This window comes from Anabrus simplex, chromosome 4, assembly GCF_040414725.1.
Source record: "Anabrus simplex isolate iqAnaSimp1 chromosome 4, ASM4041472v1, whole genome shotgun sequence".
In the NCBI taxonomy this organism is placed as follows: domain Eukaryota; kingdom Metazoa; phylum Arthropoda; class Insecta; order Orthoptera; family Tettigoniidae; genus Anabrus; species Anabrus simplex.
Window position 1 is genome coordinate 295,080,529 of NC_090268.1, and position 26,515 is coordinate 295,107,043.

At 38.6% G+C, this 26,515-nt stretch overlaps 1 protein-coding gene across 3 annotated transcripts in view; it reads left to right on the plus strand.

Annotated features, from left to right (window-relative positions):
* The window catches only part of LOC136871902 (tudor domain-containing protein 3), a 258,745-nt gene that overhangs the window by 66,692 nt on the left and 165,538 nt on the right, over positions 1-26,515 (plus strand). For all 3 annotated transcript variants that reach the window (XM_067145605.2, XM_067145606.2, XM_067145607.2), the window contains 3 exons: positions 1,512-1,653; positions 21,802-21,912; positions 22,000-22,125. In XM_067145605.2, the coding sequence (XP_067001706.2) occupies positions 1,512-1,653; positions 21,802-21,912; positions 22,000-22,125 (379 nt within the window). The remainder of the gene's footprint in view (positions 1-1,511; positions 1,654-21,801; positions 21,913-21,999; positions 22,126-26,515) is intronic.

Below are 26,515 nucleotides of genomic sequence, written 5' to 3' on the forward strand. Positions count from 1 at the left end.
TTCCCTTCCTCCTTCTTCCACACTTCTCAGCAACATTTCCCTGTTCCTCATCTTCCCTCTGTTGTTCTATGTGCAGTGACTTGTACCAGTTTCTCATGGACACCTGTTCTGAATTCTGATCCTAAATAAATAAATAGATAGGAAGGAGAGGACCTGTCCCCTGGCCTGTCAGATCACCCGATCTTACGCCTCTGGACTTTTTCTGCGGGGCCATGTGAAACAATTGGTGTATGCACAGGAGGTGGCCAGTCCTTGTCACCTTAGACAGGTCATCACCGAGGCATGCTGATTCCTTACGCTGGAGATGTTGCAAACGTGCTAGATGGCCTTTACAACATCGTGCGCAGCTCTGTACTGATAATGGAGGTAGCCGATTCGAGCAGGTGCTGCATTAAACAACATAGGTACCTGAAATCGTGTCGCATGTTTTCTAACTTCTTCCAACGCTGTTCCATACCATATGCCACAATACCAATGGCCGTTTTCTAGGCCAAATAAACAAATCAGTCTGTGGAAACTGTTTGGTATGCAACCTCGCCACATACCAGGCAATTTGCCGTAAAAAATTCCTTGCATGGGACCCGAACCTCTGTACCCATGTGCACTTTCCACTGTAATATTTCCGACCACGCCCCTGTCAACTGGGCTATTGCTTGGTATGTTATGGGCAGTTCTCGGTCTCTAAGTGTGCACCTCCTGTTGTAACCGTGTTGCAGTGAGAGTGACGTCTTTAGAGTCTGAAGAAACTTCCTACCTACCTGCCACCACATGTTTGTTTTTCCAATAGGGCACACTTTGCCCTACCTGTGTCCTATGAAGCTTGGAATATGTAAAATATAGCTAACTGCTTTCCGGTGTCTCAGCCACAGACCATCACCTCCTCATCCTCGTCCAACTCAGCTCCATACCTTATGCCACGATACCAAAAGTCTTTTACAGGGCCAAGTAAACAAATCAGTCTGTGGAAACTATGAAGTATGCAACCTGGCCACTTTTTAGGCAATTGGCAGTAAAGAGGTACTCTGTGCCCTTGTGCCCAGTATCATATCTCAGAATGCACCCTTGCCAAGTGAGCTATTAAGGGGCTTGACATGCATCAAACAGTTCCCAGCCTATATAATACTTTTTCCTGGTTTGTGTTGGCACCTCCTGTTGTAAGGAATGTGTTCTTCGTAAGAGTGTATAACGTGTTCATTTGGGGTACTCTTAATTAATAGTAGTATTCATGATGCCTGCTGTCTTCTAGCCCGTAACCACACATCTTGCCATATTACCCTGGTTTAGGGAGAGAGACTCGTGTATTTCAGAACTGTATTGAACGCAGCAGGGTGCATAAAACTAGAGCCCAAGGGACGGGTGAACCATCTGGTATATATGGTTCCAAAATCTCTTCTTTCGATAATGCTCTCATTTTTTCCTGTTTCTATTTCTACATTCTTTAAACCTGTTAAATAAATGTGTACTGTTTAATGATGTCTTGTAGTTAAAGATGCAGTTTCACTTTCTTTCAGCTTGAGTACTCCACCTGGCACAAAACTCTTCCTCAAGACCGATGTACCAATGGCTCATGGAATGATTCTCTTGAAGCCCTCAGCAGTTGATGTTTTGGGTGGAAAAGTTGCTCATCTGGTGGAGAAATGGGAATTAAACAGGGTAATATGTCTGTTAATAAATAAAGTTGTTGGTAACTGCTTTGGTGGATTAAAGATAGTGTGTTCGACTCATTATTCTTATACTAGCTAGCGAGAGTAGAGAGAAGTGGTGACTTTATTAAGTTCCAAAGTTCAAGTTTTTAAGGATTCAAACAAAAATAAACTTATATGTTTATACGTTTCTAAATATTTTTAGTGTGATTTGATAGAATCTGATGATGATCTTTCAAGAACGAAATATGCCATTCTATTTTAACTTAGTTGTTTCTTTTTCAGGTATAATTCTGTTACCATTTGTTTTTGTTTTTCAGGTAGTTTATAAATGTATTTATTCAAAAAGTTTGGTAGACTGAGGAACCTAACAGTTATAAATTAACTGAGTAAAAACTGAAAAGAGATGGCTTCAGATATAAAAATAAAAAATAGAAATGAAATAAATTTTGTACTCCCTACAAAATTTTGTGAACTAACTATTAATTGTTCCTCAGGCCCTGATTATAAGTTCAATTACCATGATGCCTGGTAAACAATATTTCTCTCGGTATTAGAATAGGGTCAGTCTGTAAATGCTGTACTTTTTGTTGTGGACTTCTGCCTCTTCAGTATTTTCACGTCTAAAATGGTGGCAGGCCTTGATTCCGGTTGCATTGTTTAGAGCCCTGCGCAGATATACAAAATGTTATCCGCATCCACACTTCCTTTCTTCCGTGAATGGATATCCACGGATATTGTGAATATTTAACTACAGTATATTACACCCAAAGTATTGAAACTGTTAGACCTGTTAACATAATACAATAGCCCTGATCAGGTATAAGACCCCTCACAATCACAAGTTTATGAATAATTTTCTCTTGCGACTACTACTGGCGTATTGACCTTTGTTCCTTCCTTCCATTAATTGCGGGCAGGAGTCAGTTAGGCTTAGGTCAGATTTATGGCTTTATAGTCTTAAGACTCTTAGTATATCACCATTCTCCCATTTCTACGTCAAGGGTTGCCTTACCACAAGCAAAATAAGAGCATACCTGAGCGAAAATGAATAAACTTCGTTATGTAGAAATCATCAGTAAAATTATCCGCACAATCATACAGTTTGCATCCGCCAAGACACTTAACTTCGCGGATATCCGCAACCGTGCAGGGCTCTAGTTATGACATTGATTCTTCTTTGTTATTCATTCTAAGAAACACTCTGTACCTCCTCATGAAATGATATAATATTTCTGTAAGAGTTTCGGCTATCATAGAATGCACTGCATGATGCATGCTGTTTCTCAGGGTATTGTCAAATGGACAGGGCCCAAGGAAATGAGCAAGTGGCAACTGTTATGAGATCACAGCTCTTATTGGACATACATATGCTGTCATTTTCAGTGCTTCTTTCAATTTGCTGGTACTATGCCATTCTGGTCGATGAACCCAGTTATTAGCAGGGATGAACTGTTTGTCAAGATCACACCTTTTCCAATCTGAGGAATATCATGACTGAAATTCTCTGTTAATATCTTATCAAAATTTCAATCAATCAATCAATCAATCAATCAATCAATCAATCAATCAATCAATCTGCCCTGGTGGCAGATTCCCTATCTGTTTTCCTAGCCTTTCCTTAAGTGATTGCAAAGAAATTGGAAATTTATAAAACATCTCCCTTGGTAAGTTATTCCAATCCCTAACTACCCTTATAAATGAATATTTACCCCAATTTGTCCTCTTGAATTCCAGCTTTATCTTCATATTGTGATCTTTCCTATTTTCAAAGGCACCACTCAAACTTATTCGTCTACTGATGTCATTCCACACCATATCTCCACTGACAGCTCCGAACATACCACTTATGCTATAGATGTAGATTCCAATATGGAACCTGAAATATTTGTCCCGAATGAGTAAATTTATAATACCAATACAGTTGCTCCATTTTGGACATTATAAGTTTTACAGCTAAATAATTCCTGGTTGCCAGCGTTTCGCCCCAGTGTGCTAAGATGGGCTCATCAGCTGGTAAATAGCACACTTACCTATGCACTAGCCATGCGTCTTGATAGGTGTGCTGTCTACCAACTATGAGCCCAACTTAGCACACTGGGGCAAAACGCTGGCAACCAGGAATGAGTTAGCTGGAAAACTTACAATGTCCAATAATGGGCCAACTATATTTACATACCATTTAGTCGAGCAGCTCTTCTACTTCCTCCTAAGTCTTCCCAGCCCAAGCTTTGCAACATTTTTGTAACGCTACCCTTTTGTCGGAAATCACCCAGAACATATTGAGCTGCTTTTCTTTGGATTTTTTCCAGTTCTTGACTCAGGTAATCCTGGTGAGGGTCCATTGTGCTGGAACCATACTCTAGTTGGGGTCTTACCAGAGACTTATATGCCCTCTCCTTTACATCCTCACTACAACCCCTAAATACCCTCATAACCATGTGCAGAGATCTGTACCCTTTATTTACAATCATATTTATGTGATTACCCCAATGAAGATCTTTCCTTATATTAACACCTAGGTACTTACAGTGATCCCCAAAAGGAACTTTCACCCCATCAACGCAGTAATTAAAAATGAGAGGACTTTTCCTATTTGTGAAACTAACAACCTGACTTTTAACCCCATTTATCATCATACCATTGCCTACTGTCCATCTCACAACATTATCGAGGTCATTTTGCAGTTGCTCACAGTCTCGTAACTTACTTATTACTCTGTACAGAATAACATCATCTGCAAAAAGCCTTATCTCTGATTCCACTTCTTTACACATATCATTTATATATATAAGAAAACATAAAGATCCAATAATACTGCCTTGAAGAATTTCGCTCTTAATTATTACAGTGGCACCTACTCTAATTTTCTGAGTTCTATTTTCTAGAAATATAGCTACCCATTCAGTCAATCTTTTGTCTAGTCCAATTGCATTCATTTTTATCAGTAGTCTCCCATGATCCACTCTATCAAATGTCTTAGATAGGTCAATCGCAATACAGTCCATTTGACCTCCTAAATCCAGGATATCTGCTATATCTTGCTGGAATCCTACAAGTTGAGCTTCAGTGGAATAAACTTTCCTAAACCCAAACTGCCTTCTATCAAACCAGTCATTAATTTTGCAAACATGTCTAAATCAGAAAGAATGCTTTCCCAAAGCTTACATGCAATGCATGTCAAACTGACTGGCCTGTATATTTCAGCTTTATGTCCATCACCCTTTCCTTTATACACAGGGGCTACTATAGCAACTCTCCATTCATTTGGTATAGCTCCTTCATACAAACAATAATCAAATAAGTATTTCAGATATGGTACTATATCCCAATCCATTGTCTTTAGTATATCCCCAGAAATCTTATCAATTCCAGCTGCTTTTCTAGTTTTCAACTTTTGTGTCTGATTATTAATGTCATTTTAATACTTCTTTAGTATTAGTGACCTCTTTTAATTGGACATTGTCCTTGTAACCAACAATCTTTACATACTGCTGACTGAATACTTCTGCTTTTTGAAGATCCTCGCAAACACATTCGCCTTGTTCATGAATGATTCCTTGTATGTCCTTTTTGGAACCTGTTTCTGCCTTAAAATAACTGTACATACTCTTCCATTTTTCACTAAAATTTGTATGATCACCCATTATGCTTGCCATCATGTTTTCCTTAGCTGACTTCTTTGCTAGATTCAATTTCCTATTTAGTTCCTTCAATTTCTCCTTACTTCCACAGCCATTTCTAACTATTTCTTTCGAACCTGCACCTTCTTCTTAGTCTCTTTACTTCTCTGTTGTAATATAGTGGATCTTTACCATTCCTTACCACCTTTAAAGGTACAAATCTATTTTCACATTCCTCAACAATTGCTTTAAACCCAGTGTTCTCCCCAGAAATTTTTGTCAGTGGGGTGGCAGAAATAAGTAGCCGGGTGGGGGAATACCACTTCAAAAATGAATGATACAATTTCAATCTATTCCCCTTAGGCATTAACAATAATATCAGAGGTAAACATTAGCTGCAAAATTGAACTACAGTAGAAGTCCGTTATAGCGAGAATTCATAACAGCGAAAAATTTACTCGCTGTAACGGATTGTCGTTATATCCGATTTTTGTATAAAAGTCGGAAAACCCTTCATGCACTTTAAAGTCGGTATGAAACAGCAATCAGTTTGTTCAATACTTGCGTTTCCGCAGATGATATCCACACGACGACTTACTTGTTTGCTATTTTTCGTAATCTGATACTACATGAAAGTGTATATTTAATTTCATTCTGAAAAAAATATAGTTCCGTATTCCTCCGAATTCCAAAAATTTAAATCAGGCTCAAAAAGAAGTTTGTAAAATCATACAAGCCTACGCATTTTTAGACTATTTTTAGACGCCGAACATTGACTTTCGTCTCGCCGTATTTCATTTTTTTGCGGCTGCACAATTTTTCTTTATTTCTGCGGGTTTAAGGACCATTAACTTAACTTTGACATCATAATACCGAAGATAACTCATTGAAAATTTTCCGGCAATACCTATTCCATGCATCTCTACAATACATCGAACGATCAGGAAATTATTCTTGCTGTCTATAAAACTGTTACTTTTATGCAGCGTCAGATATACCCGGCTACCGCTACACGCACGTCTCGCTTGTCGGGTGTGGCAAAATTCAACGGCTAGCAATGTATAGGCCTAACCGTGAAAGTTGAAAGTCAACGAACGAGTTTATTGCACCATGGTATGGCCAACCGCCCTTGCGTTTTTCGTGCACATACCTCACAATTTCATCATCGACTTCTTTAAAGCGTCCTTGTTGCGGACCACTGAATGCATTTTTTGTACAGTACCGGTACGCATTTTTTTCATTTTTTTTTTCACGCTAACGCCAAATATTGGCTTTAGTTAGGCTTATGCCGTATTTTCTTGTGGCTGCACAATTATTCTACATTTCCGAGTGTTTAATAAACATTAACTTAAACTTGGCATCATAATATCGACTAGAACCTGTTGAAAATTTGTCGGCAATACCTTTTCCACATATCTTTACAATACGACTGTCCATTACAAAAATATTCCTGCTGTCTATAAACCTTAATTTTACTAAGCGTCAAGTGCAATAGACGCGTTATGACTCTGCCACTGAGTAGCCATGGCTTTTCTAAGAATTCAAAGGGTCGCAGGTTTTGATGCCATTCTGCAGATTTGAGAAACACACAGGCACTGTACACTGTACAACCGGTAGCGATGTGTAGTAAAGAGGCGATCGTTTATTGTCAGTGAGTTCTGTGCGTGTGTGAAAAGCAGCAGCGTGGTTACCACTGTAGTTGCCAGTGGTATCCATTAACTTACTGTTAGGCCGCGAATGCAACAACCCTTGAGTTTTCGTATGAGATTCTGAGAAAAAAAAGTCTTGGAGTGGGAGAAATACGGTATCACTCCAGAGATTTCTGTGGTAAACACCTGAGCTTTCTTCTTCAAACAGCGTCACCTAATCTAACCATATATATAGCCTATCATGAAAACATATTTGAAACGCATGTAGAGAAATAACCTCCTCGCGAAAAATTTAGGCCTACTTGTAAATAGTCGTAACTAGACGTGAGAAGATATGAAATATCCTCTGAAATCAGTGATGTACTCTGCCGTATCTTGAGGTGTATGACATTCTTACGTAATTTCCGTATATAACATTAAAATTAAGATATCGTTTATTCAGTCTTTAATTTTATGAGTTAACAACTGCTATCGGCCACGTCATTTACGCATTTATTACGAAAATGTGTTATCCTCTTTTTCATTTCAAATTTTCTTGAGAGAACAGCAGTCGATGGGTATTACTAATCAACTTCAACATCGCCTTTGAATGTCAACGAGAGAGCTTGCAAATGCACAAAGTGAGAAAACTATACCGTACCGAAGATGATCGATTGCATTTTGTTGCAAACGTTTCAGTTTTCTTATTCAAACAGCATTACGTATCCTAACTTAACCATACTAAACGTATGATGAAAACACACTTCAAGCGCCGGTAGAGAAATTACACCTTTCTCGCTATAAATGTTCATAATAGCCTTTCCGTAATTTAATCAGACACGACAAAATACAAACTAACGTATGAAATCAATTAAGCACTCTGCCATATCTCGTGTATCCCATTCTTACTTAATTGCAGTATTTAGCCTCAAAATTAAGCGGTCGTTTAGTCAGCCTTAATTTTTAACAAGTTAACAACCGTTATCGGACACGTTATTTATGCATTTATTACGAAAATATGTTCTCTTTCATTTCGAATTTTCTTTACGGAACAGCTGTCGACGGATATTACTAATCGACTCCGACATCGCCTTCGAATGTCGACGAGAGAAATCGCTAGTGCACATAGCGAGGAAACGATGCCGAAGGTAATTGATCGCATGCAATATCATCGCTGGGGTGCATAAATATCGGTAACAGAAAAAATCGGGCGTGCTTAATCGCTTGTAATAACGGATGCGCCAGTGACAGGGTTTTCGCTGTAACCGAAGGACGATACGCAGTTTAATATAGGTATTTTGAAGGGACAGAAAAAAGTCGTCGCTATAACGGAGTTCTCGTTATCTGCCGTACTCGCTATAGCGGACTTCTACTGTATTTCACTGTTATCACAAACAAGACAAAATAAGATATATCTTTTCTACCATTACAGCATTGAAATTTACTTTTATCATGACGCTTTATATGTTGATTCTTCTCTTTTTCTTTGAGATGCAGTTGTCTGCAGCTCTTACATAATTGAATTCTGTTGAGTCTGGTCCCTCTAGTGAAATTGGCATCAAATTGTTGAGTGTGCTCGCTTCATGCGATTTCTCATATAGGTCTTAACTCTTCTCAAAGTCGAAAATCCCCTTTCACATTCAGCTGTCCGCCTCCGTAGCGTAATGGTTAGTGTTATTAGCTGCCGGCCTCGATGGCCCGGGTTCGATTCCCGGTACTGCCAGAAATGTAAAACTGGCAGAAGGGCTGGTTCGTGGTTGAAATGGTACATGCAGCTCACCTCCAATGGGGGTGTGCCTGAAAAGCTGCACAGGTATGGACAGTCCAATAGCGGCTAGTCTTGCTAAATTTTAAAAGATTCCTTAAGCTTGCATGTTGTTGCAAACATCTTCGTTATTTTTTTAGGTCTTTTTCCGATGTAGGACTCTCCTTGGAACATCTTTGATGTAACAGACCATTCCAGTTTAATGCTATTGTAATTTACGACTGGAGGGCTTCCCATTTTAGAGTAGAAATCAGGAAGCAACTCAGAAGCTTCATTCTGATCTTGACTTTTTGCATTAAACACTATTGAAAAGCAGGAAATGATGGGCATATCCGGAAATCTGTGTTCTGTATGTTGGATAACAGTATCTATGTACTTGTCATAAATTGATGTCTTGAAGGTCACAACATCGACATCTGAATAAGTGATGTGGAAGTCTTTTAGCTGTGTTGGTTTTTGGGGCATAATTTCTGTTTTTTCAAATGATATTTTGAGGCCAATTTTATTTGCAATGTTTTGAAGTTCTGATATCTGGGTTTTTGCTTCTTTTATGTCCACTGCTAGTAATGCTAAATCGTCAGCAAAACCCAGGCAATTTGTTTTGATTTTTCGGCCAATCTTTATTTTGGGGGGACATTTTCTAAACCATTCCCTCATTACCATTTCTAGAGCACAGTTAAATAATAGTGGTGAGAGCCCATCTCCCTGCCGTAGTCCAGTTTTAATTTCAAATGTCTCTGATGTTTCACCCCTAAACTTCACTTTTGACTTGGTATTGGTGAGAGTCAATTTTATCATGTTTATTAATTTGGGGTGTAGTCCAAGTTGTCTTAAAATTTTAAACAGAGATTCTCTATGGATGCAATCATAAGCTTTCTTGAAATCTACAAATGTTATCACCACTCCTGTTATAGTCCATTATCAACTTAAGACTCATGATCTGATCAGGACAGCTCCTCCAGGGTCTGAAACCTCCTTGATATTCTCTTAGTTATTTCTCAAGTTGTAAACTTATCCTATTAAGGATGATTATTGAAAATATTTTGTATGTTATGTCTAGGAGAGAGATTCCTCTGTAGTTATTAGGGTTGGTTTTGTCCCCTTTTTTGTGCAGAGGATGAATGAGGGCTGTTGTCCAGTGTTCTGGTAGTTCTTCTTTAATCCAGATAGAGACAAGTTGTTGATGGAGGGCAACTTTTGCTGAGGTTCCTGCATATTTCCAGATTTCCGCAAAGGTCTGATCTTCTCCTGGCGCTTTGTAGTTTTTTAATTTATTCAGAGCTTGGTAGACTTCCTTTATTGTGGGGGGATTGATGTTTTCTGGTGATGTTTTTATCGGGGTGTTGGTGTCCAAATGAAGGAGTTCTGTAGGTTCCTCACAATTTAAAAGCTTGTTGAAATGTTTAGCCAGAATTTCTGCATTGTCTTTATTGTTATGGGCCAGCTTACCATCTTCATCCTTCATCAGTAGGGTCGGGGGTTCATATTTTTGGAGCTGCTTTCTGAAGGTTTTGTAGTAGTCCCTTGATTTAGTTTTACTGAACTGTTCTTCAATTAACTGCAGGGTGTCCTTATGATGTTGTCTTTTTATTCTTCTTAAGACTTGGGTAGTTTCTTTTCTCTGTTTTACTAGCTTTTGATAGGATATTTCTGTCTTTTGGGACTGATGTAATAGCCATGCCTGATGTCTTTTCTCCACTGTTTCATCACATTCACTGTTCCACCATTGGTGTTTTTTACGTGGTTTAATTGGAGCTAGGTCTTCTGCAATTTGTTTAAGGTTGTGTACTAAGTCTTCAAGTTTGTCTGTGATTTTTATTTTTTCAGTTGCTTTCTGGTAATTTTTGTTGTTGATTAGCTGGGTAGGATCTATTTTTCTTTTAGTTTTAAGGGCTTGCTTTTGTTGTCTCCTCTGGGGAGTGAGTTTAATTTTAATTTTAACTACGTAGTGATCTGAACCTGTGTCTATTCCTCGGAGGACTTTGACGTTATAGATCTCTTTGTGGTGGTATTTGTCCATGCAGACGTGGTCCAGTTGCCATTCTCCTTTAGTGTAGTCAGGGTGTTTCCATGTTTTGAGTTTTTGAGGTTTCCTCTTAAAACATGTAGATTTTGAGATTAAATTATGGTTTCTACACAGGTCAACTAGTCTCTCTCCATTTTTATTTGTTTTCTTGTGTGCTGGCCATTTTCCGATGATGTCACGGTATTTTCTTTCTCTGCCTAGTTGAGCGTTGAAGTCGCCTATTAATAATTTTATATGGTGTTTGGGGATGTTATCTATGGTCTGGTCCAATAGGTCCCAAAATTCTCCTGTTTCCTCCTGGTCTTTTGAGGAGTTGTTTTTATCATTAGTGGGAGCATGGGCATTTATTATAGTATAGATTTTATTAGATGCCTTTAAGGTGAGCGTTGAGAGTCGTGGAGACTGTGATCTGAATTCTTGAACTGAGTTTATTATTTTAAGGCTGACCAAAAATCCTGTTCCAAATTGTGGGACATTCTTCATCACTCTCTTCCCGGGTATACCTTTATAAAGTCTGTACCCTTGAGATTCCAAGGCATCCTGGTAAGTGTTTCTAATTTCCTGTAATCCCATGATAAGAATTTTGTGTTGGTCCATTATGTCGGTGATCACTTTTAGTTTACCGGTTTGCATGAGTGAGTTTATGTTGTGTGTAGAGAAGTATGTTATCTGCTTTGGTTTGATTCTTGATTTTGTCTCATTCATGTATGTAGTACTGGGGTATTTCCGTGCCTCCGACTTCACGGTATCTTTCAGGTGGCAGCCCACCGTATCCGAATGCTGCCTTCTCTGAACTCTTGGTTCAGCCGGTGGAGTATTCCTTAAAAGACCTTCCATGGTTGACTGTCAAGGTGTCACCTGTGTGGGACTAGGTCCCGAATTACAACTCTGGATGTGATCCAGTGAGGTGATAATGAGGCCGCTCCTCTGGAGTACAGACGCCTTGTGCAGCCGCCCCTAACCTGGAGAACAGACGCTGCATAATGGATTCCAGTGGCATTTCCTCCACTGTGGGGACCATCACCCCACCCAAAGGGGCTCATTCGCCCGAAGCCGTTGGCCCCCTTAGGGAGTCAGGTTATTTCCCGCCGCCCAACACTCGGCGTTGGCAATTTTACAGCTGGGTGCCAGACCAGCAAACCCTCCTCCTTTCTCATTCCGGACTTGGGACCGGACAATGGCGGAGTTCATTAATTTTATTATTACTTCAATTTATTGTTTGCTCATTGAATAAGTAGTTAGTTTCTTTCTTTTCAATACAATGTGAGAATAGTAACTGGCAAGCATTTATCTCACTTTAGCATAAATACTTTTGTAGCAAGTTGTTATGAAGTAAAAGAAATATAACCTGCTTAACATCCTCACTCGACGGACGAATCGCCATGAACAACATCGTATACCTTTACTCCATATGTGCGTCGCGGATGGATTTGGAATAGAACCCACGCTTTTGACACGCATTTTAATGATTAGGAAATGTGTACTATCACCTCTAGTACCCTACCGATTACCATTTACAAGGTAAAAAAAATGTTAGACTATTGGGACTCGAACCCACGAAACAATGCTTAGCAGCAAACCATGCTGCCCTAACGATCACGGCTACCCATGAAGCTTACGGTTGACTGCTTGTGTGCTACTGATATACTCAGTAGCAACAACTTGCTAGCTTGGGAAATCTTTAAGAATTCTGTGATAGCTGGACAGGAAGCATGACATACTTTATAAATGTATACATAAATTACATTGTAACAACTTAATTTCGCACAGAATCATGCAGATGTAGATTCATCTTCATGAGTAGCCATCTTGATTCTTTACAGTAGCGTCCTCGATAAGAGCGAAGTCCCATATAAGAGTGTTAACAGCCTCTCCAACTTCGGCATAGCTATACTTGAGAATATTTTCCCAGATTGCACATAAACGAAAGTCGTAGTACACGGTTTCAACCGAACTTCCAGATAAATGTCCAAACTGCCAAATAAATTTATACCACACTTTTATCTGGCTGTCGTAGTACAGGCCCTAAGTACTATGCTAGTGTAATGTCTACGATATTAATGAGTCATAGTGAATCATGCCGTAACATATGTGAAGTATTTGAGAGCAGAATAGTATAGGATTTTAAATGAAATGTAGGATATTATTTTAACGAATATAGGTTATATGTTATAAATGGGTGAGAAGAGGTTAGATATGGATATAAAGATAGAAAGAAGACTTGTTGATGTAAGGTGTGAAGACATTAATCTGATGATAGATTTTAGTTAAATACGAAGATTGATATGCGTCAATGTAGGTTATATACGATAAATGTTGTGAAGTATTGCAAGAGATATGAAGTGAAATATGAGAATAGGAATGTAAGATGATGTTCTGTGAGGATGAAAATGAAAGAATTGAAATACGAATATAATGCTACGAGGATATGATGGAAATAAATGATATATTGAAAGAGAAAGAATGAAGTACTGACGCAGATGCAGATTGATAGTATTTATTAAGCAATAACGATGTTTCTTTGGTTGGAAATCCATATCGTACAGTAAAATGACAACATGAGGCATTAATAATTGTGAATAGTGAGATAGGAGTTGATCATCAAAGATAAATCCTAATATAAATGGTTATTCATTTAAATGAGTATTTCAATATAATATTCCTACTCATAAGTTTTATGAAATATCGATTATGGTAGCCATTGATTAACATGAGTAGTTATTCTTACTTCTTAATAATTTTAAGTGGATTATATTCACTCAATACCTTTAACCATGGTATTCCCTACACTCATAGTTAAGTTACATAAGGTCATGCCTTGAATTTTTGATTCAGTTGTGAGTTTACTTGGTTGTTTATGATATATTTAAGTTGGAAGCTAAGTTGATGAATAATGCAAGAATAATCAATTAATGTTATTGTTTTGGATGAATTATAGCATATAATTGCTATTGATACACGAAACTAATCTTATCCTTTCCGCCAATCCTACGAAATATTGAATAAATAAGAAAAGTATTTGTCCTAAGAATTGAACACAGACTTACGATAAAATGAGGAGTGTCACACGACAACAAAATTAAATGCTAAATTTAATTGATATTAACTCATGCGAATTTGCAATTGTAAATTTTTTTTATATGATGTATTATGAAAGTGAAACAAATATACATTTCAATGTTAATATTAAGGAGACATGCAACGAATAATCATTATGTATGAACAATTCAAGTTTTTAATACTGAATTAATTGATTAATTTTGGATCTTCAATCCATATTTACACATTTTGTCCATCGTATTTTCCTTTTATGAATAAGTGATAGTAAGTAAGATATTTTTGAGATGTCATTCATAGCTATAGAGCGTTCCAACCTTAAATTGCAGTACAGCGTAGATGGAGCACGCTGTTGCGAAATCGACTCGTGAAGATCACGCTCGAGTGTGACTCAAACAGGGCGTCACAGTTCCACATTTTTCGTTTGTAATTTTGTAATTTTAAGTTCATTTATTCATAAATTAATATTTGGAGGATGGTAAAATAAATACAACATACCTTAATCACTGGCGTTGCTCTCAGACATTGGACGTACACCTTCTATCATTTCTGCAAGGCTTGATGTTCCCGCTTTGGATGAACCGGGTGCGGGAGATGAACTTGAGGATGATCCAGACGATGAAGAAAGTCGTATTAAAAACTTTTCATCGTCGACGTCCTGTAATTCGTCTGCTTTCCACAAATCTCTTTCATTTTTCTTTACTTCGTTCACGTAATTTGCCCAATTCTCTTATGTTTTTATGGCATAAAAATGTTGGCTCAGCATTTGGAACAAAACCATGTTCATTACCCACGTAGACTATGGCAAATCACGGTCCTTGGCTTTTCGGTGACCTAAGTCCCGAACTCACCTCTTGAATTGACGGCCTGCCGTGCACTTTTCACTGTCGTATCCTTACATTCTTTTGTCACTGTCTGCCCGATATTTACCCACGATTCATCTGTGTAAATTATAGCTTTATTTTGTGCCCTCGAACGTTTTATCTCCCTGAGATATCTGTGCCTCCAATTAATAATTTCATCGGTTTCAGTGAAAGCTGCTTTATTACCCCGTCTTAAATAACGGAAGCCTATATCATGTAAGAAGCGATACAACGTAGTTTTGGACAATCGTGGCAAAGAATCTTCTCCATTTACCTGACTCAAAATCACGTTCAATGTCGGTGGTATATTAGCAAATAAGAGAATGAACCACCCGACGCAGTCCACTTCTAACAATTTCATCATATTTAATTTTTCTGCCGTCCTTTTTTTTTTTTTTTTTTTTTTTTTTTTGCGAGAGTTCGCAAAGGACCATGTGTGTGTTCCTTCCTTATAGCATAGATTATTCTTTCGGAACAACCTGTAGCTTTAGCTGTTTCACTGACTGTGCTGCTCATATTCATAGTCTTTAAAAAATAATCCAGGACACTCATTATAATATTGCGTTCTTTTCCCCTGAGTTTACCTACGAAACTTTTCTTTTTAATTTGACGATCCATTATACATCCTTCTGCACTTTTTCTTCGAACTAAGAACCCCCCACACGAGCACGAACTGACAACTACACAGATTACATAAACACAATCCACTTGTCCTCAAGAACTATACATTTATCACTGATCTTGTCCGGCTCCGTGGCGAAATAGCGTGCTTGCCTTTGGTCCAGAGGGCCCCGGGTTCGATTTCCGGCCGGGCCGAGGATTTTAACCTTCATCACAGGTAGGGCCCCATTCTTATAGACGCGCAGGTCGCCTATGCGGCGTCAACTGGAAAGACCTGCACTCGGCCTCTTTGGAGGCCACACGCCATTAAATATTATATATATCACTGATCTTTATTTAATCAATCCTATAATACTAATTAAATGAACACCACTGCACACAGCTGTCAGTATATTTAAAAGCTCAGCCAGCCGAGTCACTCGTGAAACGTAAACAAACGTGACGTTCTCCCTGTCATAAATTAAGAGATAACGAGATAGGGACTTGAGGTATGATTTAAAAATAACTTCCATATTCGAAGCGTTTGCTTTGCTTTAACCACGCCATGATCCTTCTGCACATTTTCTTCGAAAATAGATCCCCACGCACGAGCACGAACTCACGAACCACACAAACGAAATACACTTTCCCTCAAGAATTGTACACATGTCACTGATATGTATTTAATCACTATTATACATACTACTGACGAAATGAGCATTGCACTGCATGCGACTGTCTGGAAATGTTAAAAGCGCATGTTTGGGAGATGGTACTTCAGCCAGCCAGCCAGCCGAGTCACGCGCGAAACCGAAATTCAATGAGATATTTTTCCTGTCACAAATTAATAACTTAGCAAGATAGGAACTTCGGGATTGTTTTAAAAATAACTTCCATAACTGAAGACCATTTGCCTCGCTTTGACCCCCCATGCAAATTCAATAGGAAAGGCGCTGGCCAGCGACTGACTTTTTCGTGCCTACACATAAAATTCCTTGAACATGACTGAAAATAAACGCATATACTGCATTTTGTTATCATTTACATTTAAAAATAAACTTATCTACATCAAGTTGACATGTTTCTTTAACAGCAGTGAAAAAATTAGGAAAATAATGAATATAAAATAGGAGTTACGGCATGATCTATGCAGTGAAGATTTTGCATTTGGCGAAACTTTCCATTATATTAACATTTTCACACTAAATTATTTTTTTTACATTTTTTTTGTTAACGGCATCAAATGCGCCTTGAAATTCTGTACATAACACGATATTTACCCATTTTAACCGATAACATTATGATTTACGGATATTTGGCAAACCCGCTGCATTAGAGTAGGACAGCATTACCCGCAAAACATGGGAGAAGGGAAGAGACGGAATCATCCCATTACTGCTGTACTGCAATTTAAGGTTGGAACGCTCTATAGTTAGTATAATATATAATTTTGATTTAGATATTGCTTAATTTAATGTGTCTGGTCTCTTGACGAGGCATTCGATGGAGACGTCCGTCACTGTTTTTCTTAGTCAACGAAATATTTAGTTACGAATCGGGTCTTTTTTTTGGACGCGCGTTAAAATACTACGATGATTTCCCTGAGATACTTGCCGACCCTAGCTGGAGTTTTCTTGTACGCCATCCATCCTGGATGTGGGAACGGGGCACTATCCTATCTCTACGATACGTCAGTTCCGTGAGCATATTTCTGCATCATTATATCATTTCTCAGCCATGATTCAACTCCTATTACAATATCTAGTAAGTATATATCTATTAAATTACTTAATTCTATTTCTTTCTTTACAATACTTCTACAGTTGAGCACTAACATTTTTATGTCGGATGTAGGGATATCCGAGTATCTGCATCTACAAGAAACATGCCAGAGATCCTTTTAAAGGGTGTTGTCAGTAAGGAATAACAGAAAGTGTGAGACATTACAAAGCTGGTTAGAACTGTGAGCTTGTGATGAGGCTGTAGCATGGCAGAGATTGTAATTTACATTGCATATGCTTCCTTCCTTCCTTCCTTCCTTCCTTCCTTCCTTTCTTCCTTCCTTCCTTCCTTCCTTCCTTCCTTCCTTATATGCTGTTTGGGCAGTTACCCTGCTACAGTAATGAATTCAACGTACAGCCAGCATCTCGATATCGAGTCTTGGGCAGTGGTAAATAACCCAATTCCCCAGGGTGACCCAACGGCTTTGACGGATGATTTTTCTTAGGTTCCCTTAGTGTTGGAAATATTGGAACTAATCGACTAACATCTGACACCAGGTTAGATGTGGCTGGAAAAGGCGTTTATACTCCATGTTAGGAGTGGCCTGATAACCTGCTGGCAGTAGCTGCAAAATGCCTTTAGGAGTGGCGACCCCATCATAATAACAGCCCAAAATGAAAATGGCATTTTTAAATCAGCCTCTGAAAAGACTGGGGTATTCCCTGGAAGCGACGCCCAGTTCTTATATTGGGGGAACTGTGAGAAGTGGGCGACCGACATGACCAAAAGAGAATGTTATGTACGTGGCAAAAATCAGCCTTGTGTCATGGGCTGGACAGTCAGAAGAGGTTGTTGATTGTATGGAGAAGGAGAATATGGCTATGATGGGATTAAATGTGGTTAAGTGGAGGGGAAAGAGAAAGAAGAACTTGAGGAGGGGATACTCTCTCTACTGGAGTGGAGGACATAAAGCAAAGAAGGGAGTGGCGATAACCAACGTGATCGTAGACGAGTATGTAGATAAAGTAGACTACGTAAGTGATAGAATAATCAAAATACAGTTGACAGAGAATGGAGTAAAGGATTTCATTCAAGTTTATGCACTCCAGATTGGATGCAAAGGAGATGATACGGGCAAATACCTGGAGACATTGGAGAGAGAAAATAAACTATGTAGAAGTGATGGTCATAGGAGACTTAAATGCAGTGGTGGAATGCAACAAAAAAGGAAAGGGAGGTCTTGGGATTGCATATTACTGTTTTGGTCCTATAGCACGACAAGTTGAAGTAAGACCCTGGAATGTGAGCGATGTAAGCGCTAGTTTTGTCAGTAGGAGTGACAGAGGGAGGTTGGTGGATTTGGGAGAGAAGAGTGTGGACACGCTGTTGCCGTAGCGAAGCACAATAGCCATAGTCAGCTGTTTAACACGATGACAAGAACAACTTACTGTACAAATACACTTATAAGAAAATAAAATAAAATAAAAACAGTCTCATTACGCTCTGCCGCTATCACCTCCCTTCTGATTTTCTGAATAAATGTCTCGGATTTTCCTGTTGCCGCTGAAGCTCGTTTAGTCACTTGGCATAAAGGCAAGCTAAAGCATTGTGTAGACTTTTCTAAATCACAGAAAGCAATTACATTGCATACTATCTCCTTTCCTTCCCTATGAAACTTTGTTTTTAGTACTTGCCATAATTTAACCCACTAATATAATAACTTATTTATACTTCTGATAAGGCAAATATCACATTCCAAGAAAGACGTCAGGGAAAATCTCTCACTCAGTACAGTGCAACACTCAGTATACGAAACCCGGCAGCACTGCCCGTTTAGGCCTGGTTCACGCTCGGTGTTACCAAGCCGTGCGCAGTGATAGACAAAGCATGGAGCTAGAGCACTTCAATGCTGACTTAATGGAAACGTCTCCCTTGAGAGCTAGGTGAGCACTGAATTGCAGTTGCTAATCGGCAACATTGGGCAATGTTCACTTCTATTGGCTCGTGAGGAGACACACCCTTGTACACACTATTGGTTGTGCATGACTAGGGATAGAAGGGTAGGAGAGAGTTATTCTAAATTCGGATTCCTTGCGGGGTCTCAGTTGGAGTTGCCGAGCTCTAATATAAGATGGGTAATTTTACCTTTTTATGTTAAAATGTCATAAAAACCACATTCATTTTATTTGAGCAACATTACGTTTAAAAAATTGTATAATTTCCCGCTTGTACCGACTTGTGCTGCAAGCGTGGTTTCCATCTGAGCTTAAGGTCATGAATAACCGTAATTTCTGAAGTTTTGATGATATTTTTTCCTCTTTCCAATTTGATTGCGTTTAGTGACTGGCAGAATTGAATATAATGCATTCAAGAACTTTTGAAACCATATTCTCCAGTCCAACACGACATTTAAAATTCGATGTAGGCTTAATATACGTGGTACAAGATTTCCAGAAACTGACTGCGAACAATATACCGGTGACAAAATTACAATGGAAGATAAAAGAAGGGATTTCACCATCATGTTGGGTGCTTTATTTTATTAGATCAGAGAATTAAAAACTACTTAGGGCCGGTTCTACCATCTGCTGGTAAAGTGGCTGGCAGCTGCCCGGGAGGTAAACTACCTGGAGGTGTAAATCGGCTGGTACTTTGGCTTGCGTCCAACCACCTCCGCGCAAGCGCTAGGTAGCTACCCGGAGCTAGACACCGATATACGAAGTTGGCTAGACTGATATTCAGCGATTTCTCGCTTTCGAGTGTGGTGCTATCTATCGTCAGATGCATGAAACCCATTTCGTTTGTCTTATTTCCCTGTGCTTGCGTCTGCTGATTATCACCAAAAAGCCTAATAAGGGGAGTCTTAAGAGTTATGGACAACGATTCATGTCAAGCTTTCGTGATTTTAATGTATGATCTTCAATATCAATACCTAATTGGGATTAAAATCTCGAGATTGCATTTTCTTACGCCAGTTATAACCTGCCATGCAAGGCAGCGTTTTTGAAAGGTATTCTCGTAGTAGACTGGTCAAGTAGCTCGCTCCGTAATAGAAGGTACGCAGTTTTTCATCGTATTTCTAATTTACATTTTAAAGTGTATTTTCGTTCCCTGCCGTTGTTCTTAACTCTCTTTTACGCGCTTCCATATACGTATATACACACACACATCTTCTTTACGGACTTATTGCCTTTGAGCATTCTATCTGCAGGCTTCTGTGAATTGATTAAGTATCTCCGCGATGCTCTATTTGCAACTAGTTCTGTGACCTCGTTTAGTTCCAGATGCTTCCATTTATTGATAAAGCATTTCATTTTAATTTTTAACTTTATGAAGATAAAGTTGGAAGGTACTGTAAATGTAAAGAACTAATCGGGATAAATATCCATTCATAGGAAGAGGAATTCGGGAATGGAATAGTTTCCATTTTTTTCGAAATAATTTACAAGCCTATGTAAACAACTAATAGGGAATCTGCTACCTGGGCGACAGTCCTATATGCTATTAATCATAACATCACTTGCTATAGGTAGCATACATATAAAGCAATTTTCCTGGTAGACATAATATTGTGATAAGAACGTATGAAAAGAGGCATACAGATTAACACAACGCTAATAATGGAAATAAAAAAGATTCGTCATAATAAAGACTCGAACCTCCACACTTCGTATTACGAAGCGTACGTGTTTACCACTACGCTACGAACACGCTTGGGTTAGGTAGGATACATACAGTGATATATATCTCGTGTCCGAAAACCGAAAAAGTAGAAAATTAAAGCCCATTTGAAATGATTTCCAAATAGATTTCGATTTTATATCCTTTTAGAGTTTCTTTACGAAAGCTTGACGTATAAAATGTGTTCCCTGCGCTACCGATGCGAGAGGCTGGTGTGACCGTTTCAACTAAAGGGAAGCATTAATGTTCAAAATCCTGCAATACAATATCGATCACTGTTACAGTATACTGCTTTTTTCAGTGTACTAAGCTAATTTGAGTTGCATATCACCAGAAATACAGCTAATAATGTTCAGCTCTCAGAACTTGCCCGGCAGGTAAAGTCTTACCGGGCCCTCGAAGTGGCCGAGAAATTACGCGCCGGGTAACGACGATTTATGCTGCCGATAGCGCTACCTGGGAGTGGTCGGACGGAAACATTCTTTTACGCGGAGGGCAAATTACGCGCTACTTTACCAGTAGGTGGTAGAACCGGCCCTTAGTCTGTTGTTGTTTGGCTTGGCGTTATTAGATTTTTCGAAGAGTTTGGCTGATCAAAGTTGCTGAACTGAAAGAAGTTTTCATGGGAAGATGGCAAAGTTTCCCCATGAAACTGAATGTAAAGTATCGAGTTTTTTAGCTTGCGTACCGGTAATTAATATTTGAAGCCGGCCCTGCTATCTAACTTGCCTGCCTCTCACCCGCAGGGCCCAGATTCGGTTCCCGGCCAGGCCAGGCATTTTTCTTGGATATGAGGGCTTGTTACAGCTCCACCTAGTCTACATGATTACCTTTTAATTGAGGAGCTATCTAATAATGAGATGGCGACCCTGGTGTAGAGAGCCAGGCTTTCGAGTTAAGCAGCGGTTGCTTGGTAGGCAAAGGCCCATTGGGGGCTATAGTTTGGTTTGGTTTGGTTTAGGAGTCTTTATAAGATTATAATTATGCACATTTCATTTTTGTGATGTTTAGTCAAATTGTTGATGGTTTTCATATGTTCCCGGATTTTCCGTTTTCCTGTGTTGTACACGTTTTATCTGTGGTCCCTCCAAAAACGGAGAATCGAGTTTTCACTGAAGAAATTAAGCAGCTCACTAAATATTTGACACTATGTTCTTTTGTTTACATTGTACTTATTTGAAATTTTTGTTCAGTCCTTAGCAAAACATACACGAGGACGAATCGGTGAAGAGGGTGGCCCTCCTCCTTGGATTCCATTTGGTCAGAAGATTTTAAGGTCTAATCCCCAAGACAGAAATTTTAAGGTATTTGAGAGAATTTGAGATGAATTAAAATATTGTCTCATTCTTGGATATTTCTGTTATTAATATTGTGTTTCTCATTCTGTGTAGTCCCTTGAAAGTGCAAAGGATAAGGAAAATCGTGAAAATGCTGAATTTGAAGCCCAAAGAAAAGATGCAATTGCTGAGGCAGCAAGAGGGGGAGCTAAAAAGATATTTGGTGGAGGTAATAAACCGGTATGTATATGGTTTGTAATTATCTCTATCGTAATGTTATGTTTTTTGAAAGGTGCAGCAAGAGATAAGTGCATAATTCATATACTGTCATCCCATCAAAGTATCTGCCGTACATGAAATCTAGTAATTTTGGAAAACAGGAAATCATATGGAATAGAAGAGTTTTGTCAGTTGTGAGTTTTATGTTGTTACAATGTAAAAGTTAACAGTTGCTGAAAAATAATGGTATGTGATGTTCTTCCACATAAATGTAGAGAATACAACATACTGTATATTACAGCAGTGGTTTATTACTGTTGCCCGCCTGGTGCCAATGATTGTTCAGGCGTTGAAGTCTAAACGGTCTGACACCGTGGTTAGCTGGTTCGAGTCCCGTTGGTCAGAAAAAATTCCACCATTAGAACGTTGGCTGGTAGGGTAGAGGAGGTGGTGGTATACAATTTCTAATCACTAGATTGCATGCCAAAAGCCTGGATTTTATTCTAAACCTCTCTGCAGTGCTCATATGGAGTGAGGGCATGTGACACTGTTGATAGCGATTTGTCTGTCGGATGGGGACATTGTCTTGAGCAGACACCTTGGTGCTATTTGACAGGAGTAGGCTATCTACCGGCACTGGGTTTCACTCTTCCCTTCCTTTAAAAAAAATTATATTTGTTCAGGGCGTCGACCTAGAAAGATCTTTTGCCCCTACTAGGAACCTGCATGTATTTGGAAATTGCGGAAGTGTAAAGTGTTGAATGTGAGGAAAGGAACGTTAAGGACGACACAAACAACCATTCCCCAGGCCAGGGATATTAATCATTTACAGTTAAAAACCCCTGACCCGGTCGGGAATCGAACCTGGGGCCGCCGGGTGACAGGCGGACACGTTGCTCCCTACACTGCGGGGCCGGATACTCTCTCCCTTTCTTCTATCATATATCACATTGTTAATTTCATCTCATTAACTCCTCTGATGAGGCTGACGTCCGGAAGGGCATCTGATCATAAAAACCTGCCACGGCAGATTCATCCCACCTCATACGCAACCCCATAGAGAAGCGGGACAAGTGTTGGACAAACAGTGATTTGTTACTGCAAAACAATTTGACTGTATTGGGTTTCATATTGTTAATAAGATGAACAGAGAATATCATGAAAAGTTTAGCGTAATGAATTTTGGTTTTTGAGCCCGGGGCAGCTTCCTTTTCAGTTTCATAATTTGTGCAATGAAATAATCGGAAACATTGAAGTCAACTGTTGTATAAAGACTTATTTTTACCCCCTTTCTGTTATTATGCGTAGAACAGGATTTAGGAAGACTGAATGGTGGCTTGTGACAACTTTGCAGACTTTGTTTTAAATACCTAACAACATTTTCACTAGACATGCAGACTACTGATGCTTGACAAATGGTGATAGTATTTTCTAAGAGAATTTTCTTTGCAGTTCTGTTACTTGCACCAGAAGTTACGTTGTTTTAACCTCTAGAATTAGATTTAATCTTACTGCAGAATTGCAGTATAATCGGCGTATGGTACCATGTTTGTCCGTGTTCTCCCTAGGACCTTTTTAACCCATTCCAGTCTGGGCCTTAATATCCCTAACAAACGTTCTGGACTGGACAATTTTAAGGATCTTTAAAACATTATATCTCTGTACCTGTAGTAGATATTGGCATGATTCTTTTTTCTTTGTGCTTGTTTGAGAATCTAATTTTCAAAAGCGCTCTTTGTATCATGTCAACTATCACTTGAGATTTTAAAATTGTTTATATATTATACCATGTTTTTCGAATGGAAGAAAAGTCTGACGGATAACTAAGCAAGTACAGTTTTCTGAAATACAGTTATATTTACCCTATTTCGCTAATATAAAATGTGCATTGCAATTACAAAACAACAACAATAATGAGTACGATATAAAAACAATAATTTTTCAATAATAATAATAGTAATAATTACAATAACGAAAATGTGAGCTCTTACGAAATTTTATTTTAATTGATAAATTTTGTTAAAACTTACTCAAATGTAAAATTATTGTTCCATTTACCACAAAATACTTCTGAGAAGGAGAAAATAAGTCTTCTAAACAGACAACTTTACGAATATGTAGATAATCTTACGTATTCACGCAAATATGAAATACGCGGGAACATGCGCTAGGCCGTAAAACGATCACCAGTCATAATGAAATGCAAGAAGTTGTTTCGAATTCATATGTCAATAATATGTTCATTTGCGCATAAACTTATAATATATCATAAAATATCGAAAATATCACTTTCGTCAAGCACATGTTCGCCGCGAGAAACCATGTCTTTGAGTTCACTGAGTGACAACATCTACTGATGCATGCAGTTCAAAAATATCGTAAATTCTCTGACTTTGACATATAATACTGCCATCTGCTTAAATACTCTCGTAACTAATACATGAAGAAACATGATGTAACCACCAGAATGCGTGCATAGCTCGTTCTCGATTTTTAGCGAATTGTCAAACCTTACTACGGGCTATGCCTGCAGCGCATCTTGAACGTAATTTCGGCCGCTGTCAGCTATGCTCGCAGTTAGACCGGAAAGAGTTAATGGGTGCACTGCCCTACCGTGTTTCCAGACCGTCTGGTTAACATAACCTAGATATGTGCTAATTACATATTATTAATACATACTTGGATCATTAGGCGTTCCAAATTTAAATGTAAATACGTAAAACTGTTTATTTAAGTGACAAATTTTCATTATTATCGTCCTAATTGCATCAGTTTCATCAGTTTAACTGTTTATCTTGACTATCACATAATGTCATGCGCGAGCGGTGTCTGGATTAGCGTGGAATCGCATGCAAGCTCTCTATTCCGCATTATGTCACAAACCCATATTGCACTCCACAGTGTTACATGATTATGTACGAGCAGAACACTAAAAATTCAGTATACTCTGTTATGTCTTGTTTATAATAATAGCACTAAAATAGTTCAGTTTTGCAGTTAATGTTTACCTGTCTGATATGGTGGTGGAAATTGTATAAAAGCAAATAGTTCTGTGTGTGGGGGGGAAAAGTTTATTTACTTAGTATTGCACGCATTTTTTCCCGTACAGTTTACAATCAAAGCATACAAAATACATTCTCATTTTATCTTTAGCATTAGTGCTTGAATAAATAAATAAAAGAAGAATGGCGATCGTAAGGGTGGAAGTTGGTATAAAGGCAGGTCTGCTGTATGACTTGCATCAGTGATAAATGTAAACAGTTACAGCTTGAAGGTGCAAACGTCGTTCAGCACTTACAGCAGTTGAAATAATGCCACGTGGAAAGCCTTTCTCAGGTGAAGAGTAGGTAAGTATTAAGACTTACAAAGAATTGAGCCTGTCAAATTGCCAAATTGTTAAGAAATTAGGGCTTTCAAGTTGTGTTATTGATAATTTTGTAAATTGGGTACACAGAATGGACAAAACGGCAAATATGAACCGACAAGAAAATTGTTTGATTCTCTGTGAAGCAGAAGGCAACTGGTTATGTTCCTCTCAAATCGTGGCTGATTTGCAGTTACCAGTAGCTTCCAGACACGTTAGAGAAATTCTGGCTGAAGACTAGAATCTTGCATTCAAGAAACGGCTCCATAAGCCACCTTTAAACGATGCTCATAAGGAGGCTAGATTGAGTTTGCTGAAGAACTTATGTCATGGACCATAGAATGGAACAAAGTAATATTCAGTGATGAGTAGAATTTTAATTTGGATGAGGCAGATGGTTTTCAGTATCATTGGCATGATATCCATAAAGGAGAAAAAGTTCGATGAGTAGAAATTTTGGTGGTGGAGGCGTTATAGTCTGGGCAGCATTGTGTGATAAAGGCACTTCTATAATAGCATGGCTGCACCCCAAAATGAAATCTGATGATCATACATAAACTGTGGAATTTGAATTGGTTCATACATATGAGGAATGTGACTATGATAATTTAATTTTCCAATAAGATAACGCTGGAATTCACAGGTCTGCCAAGACAAAGAAGTGATTTTGAGGTGAAGGAATTACACTTATGAGCTGGCAATCAAGAAGTTCAGATTTAAATTCAATACAGAATTTATGGGCGATCCTAGCAAGACGTGTTTATCAAAATGGACGACAGTTTGCGACTGTGGCTGAGCTGAAAACTGCAATTCGAATGGAGAGGATCTTTATCTTGGAGGAAGTGATCGCTGTTCTTATACAATCAATGTCCAGGAGGATTTTTGCAGTTATTAAGAACAGTGGAGGTTCAAATAATACTAGGTCATTATTGTGATATGTTTATTGTTTACCTTAGTTTATTCTGACAAAAATACATAAGTGCCTTTACATCAATTTCCACATAGGTATATGATAGTATTTTTCTTTTTTCAAGTACAAATGCTAAG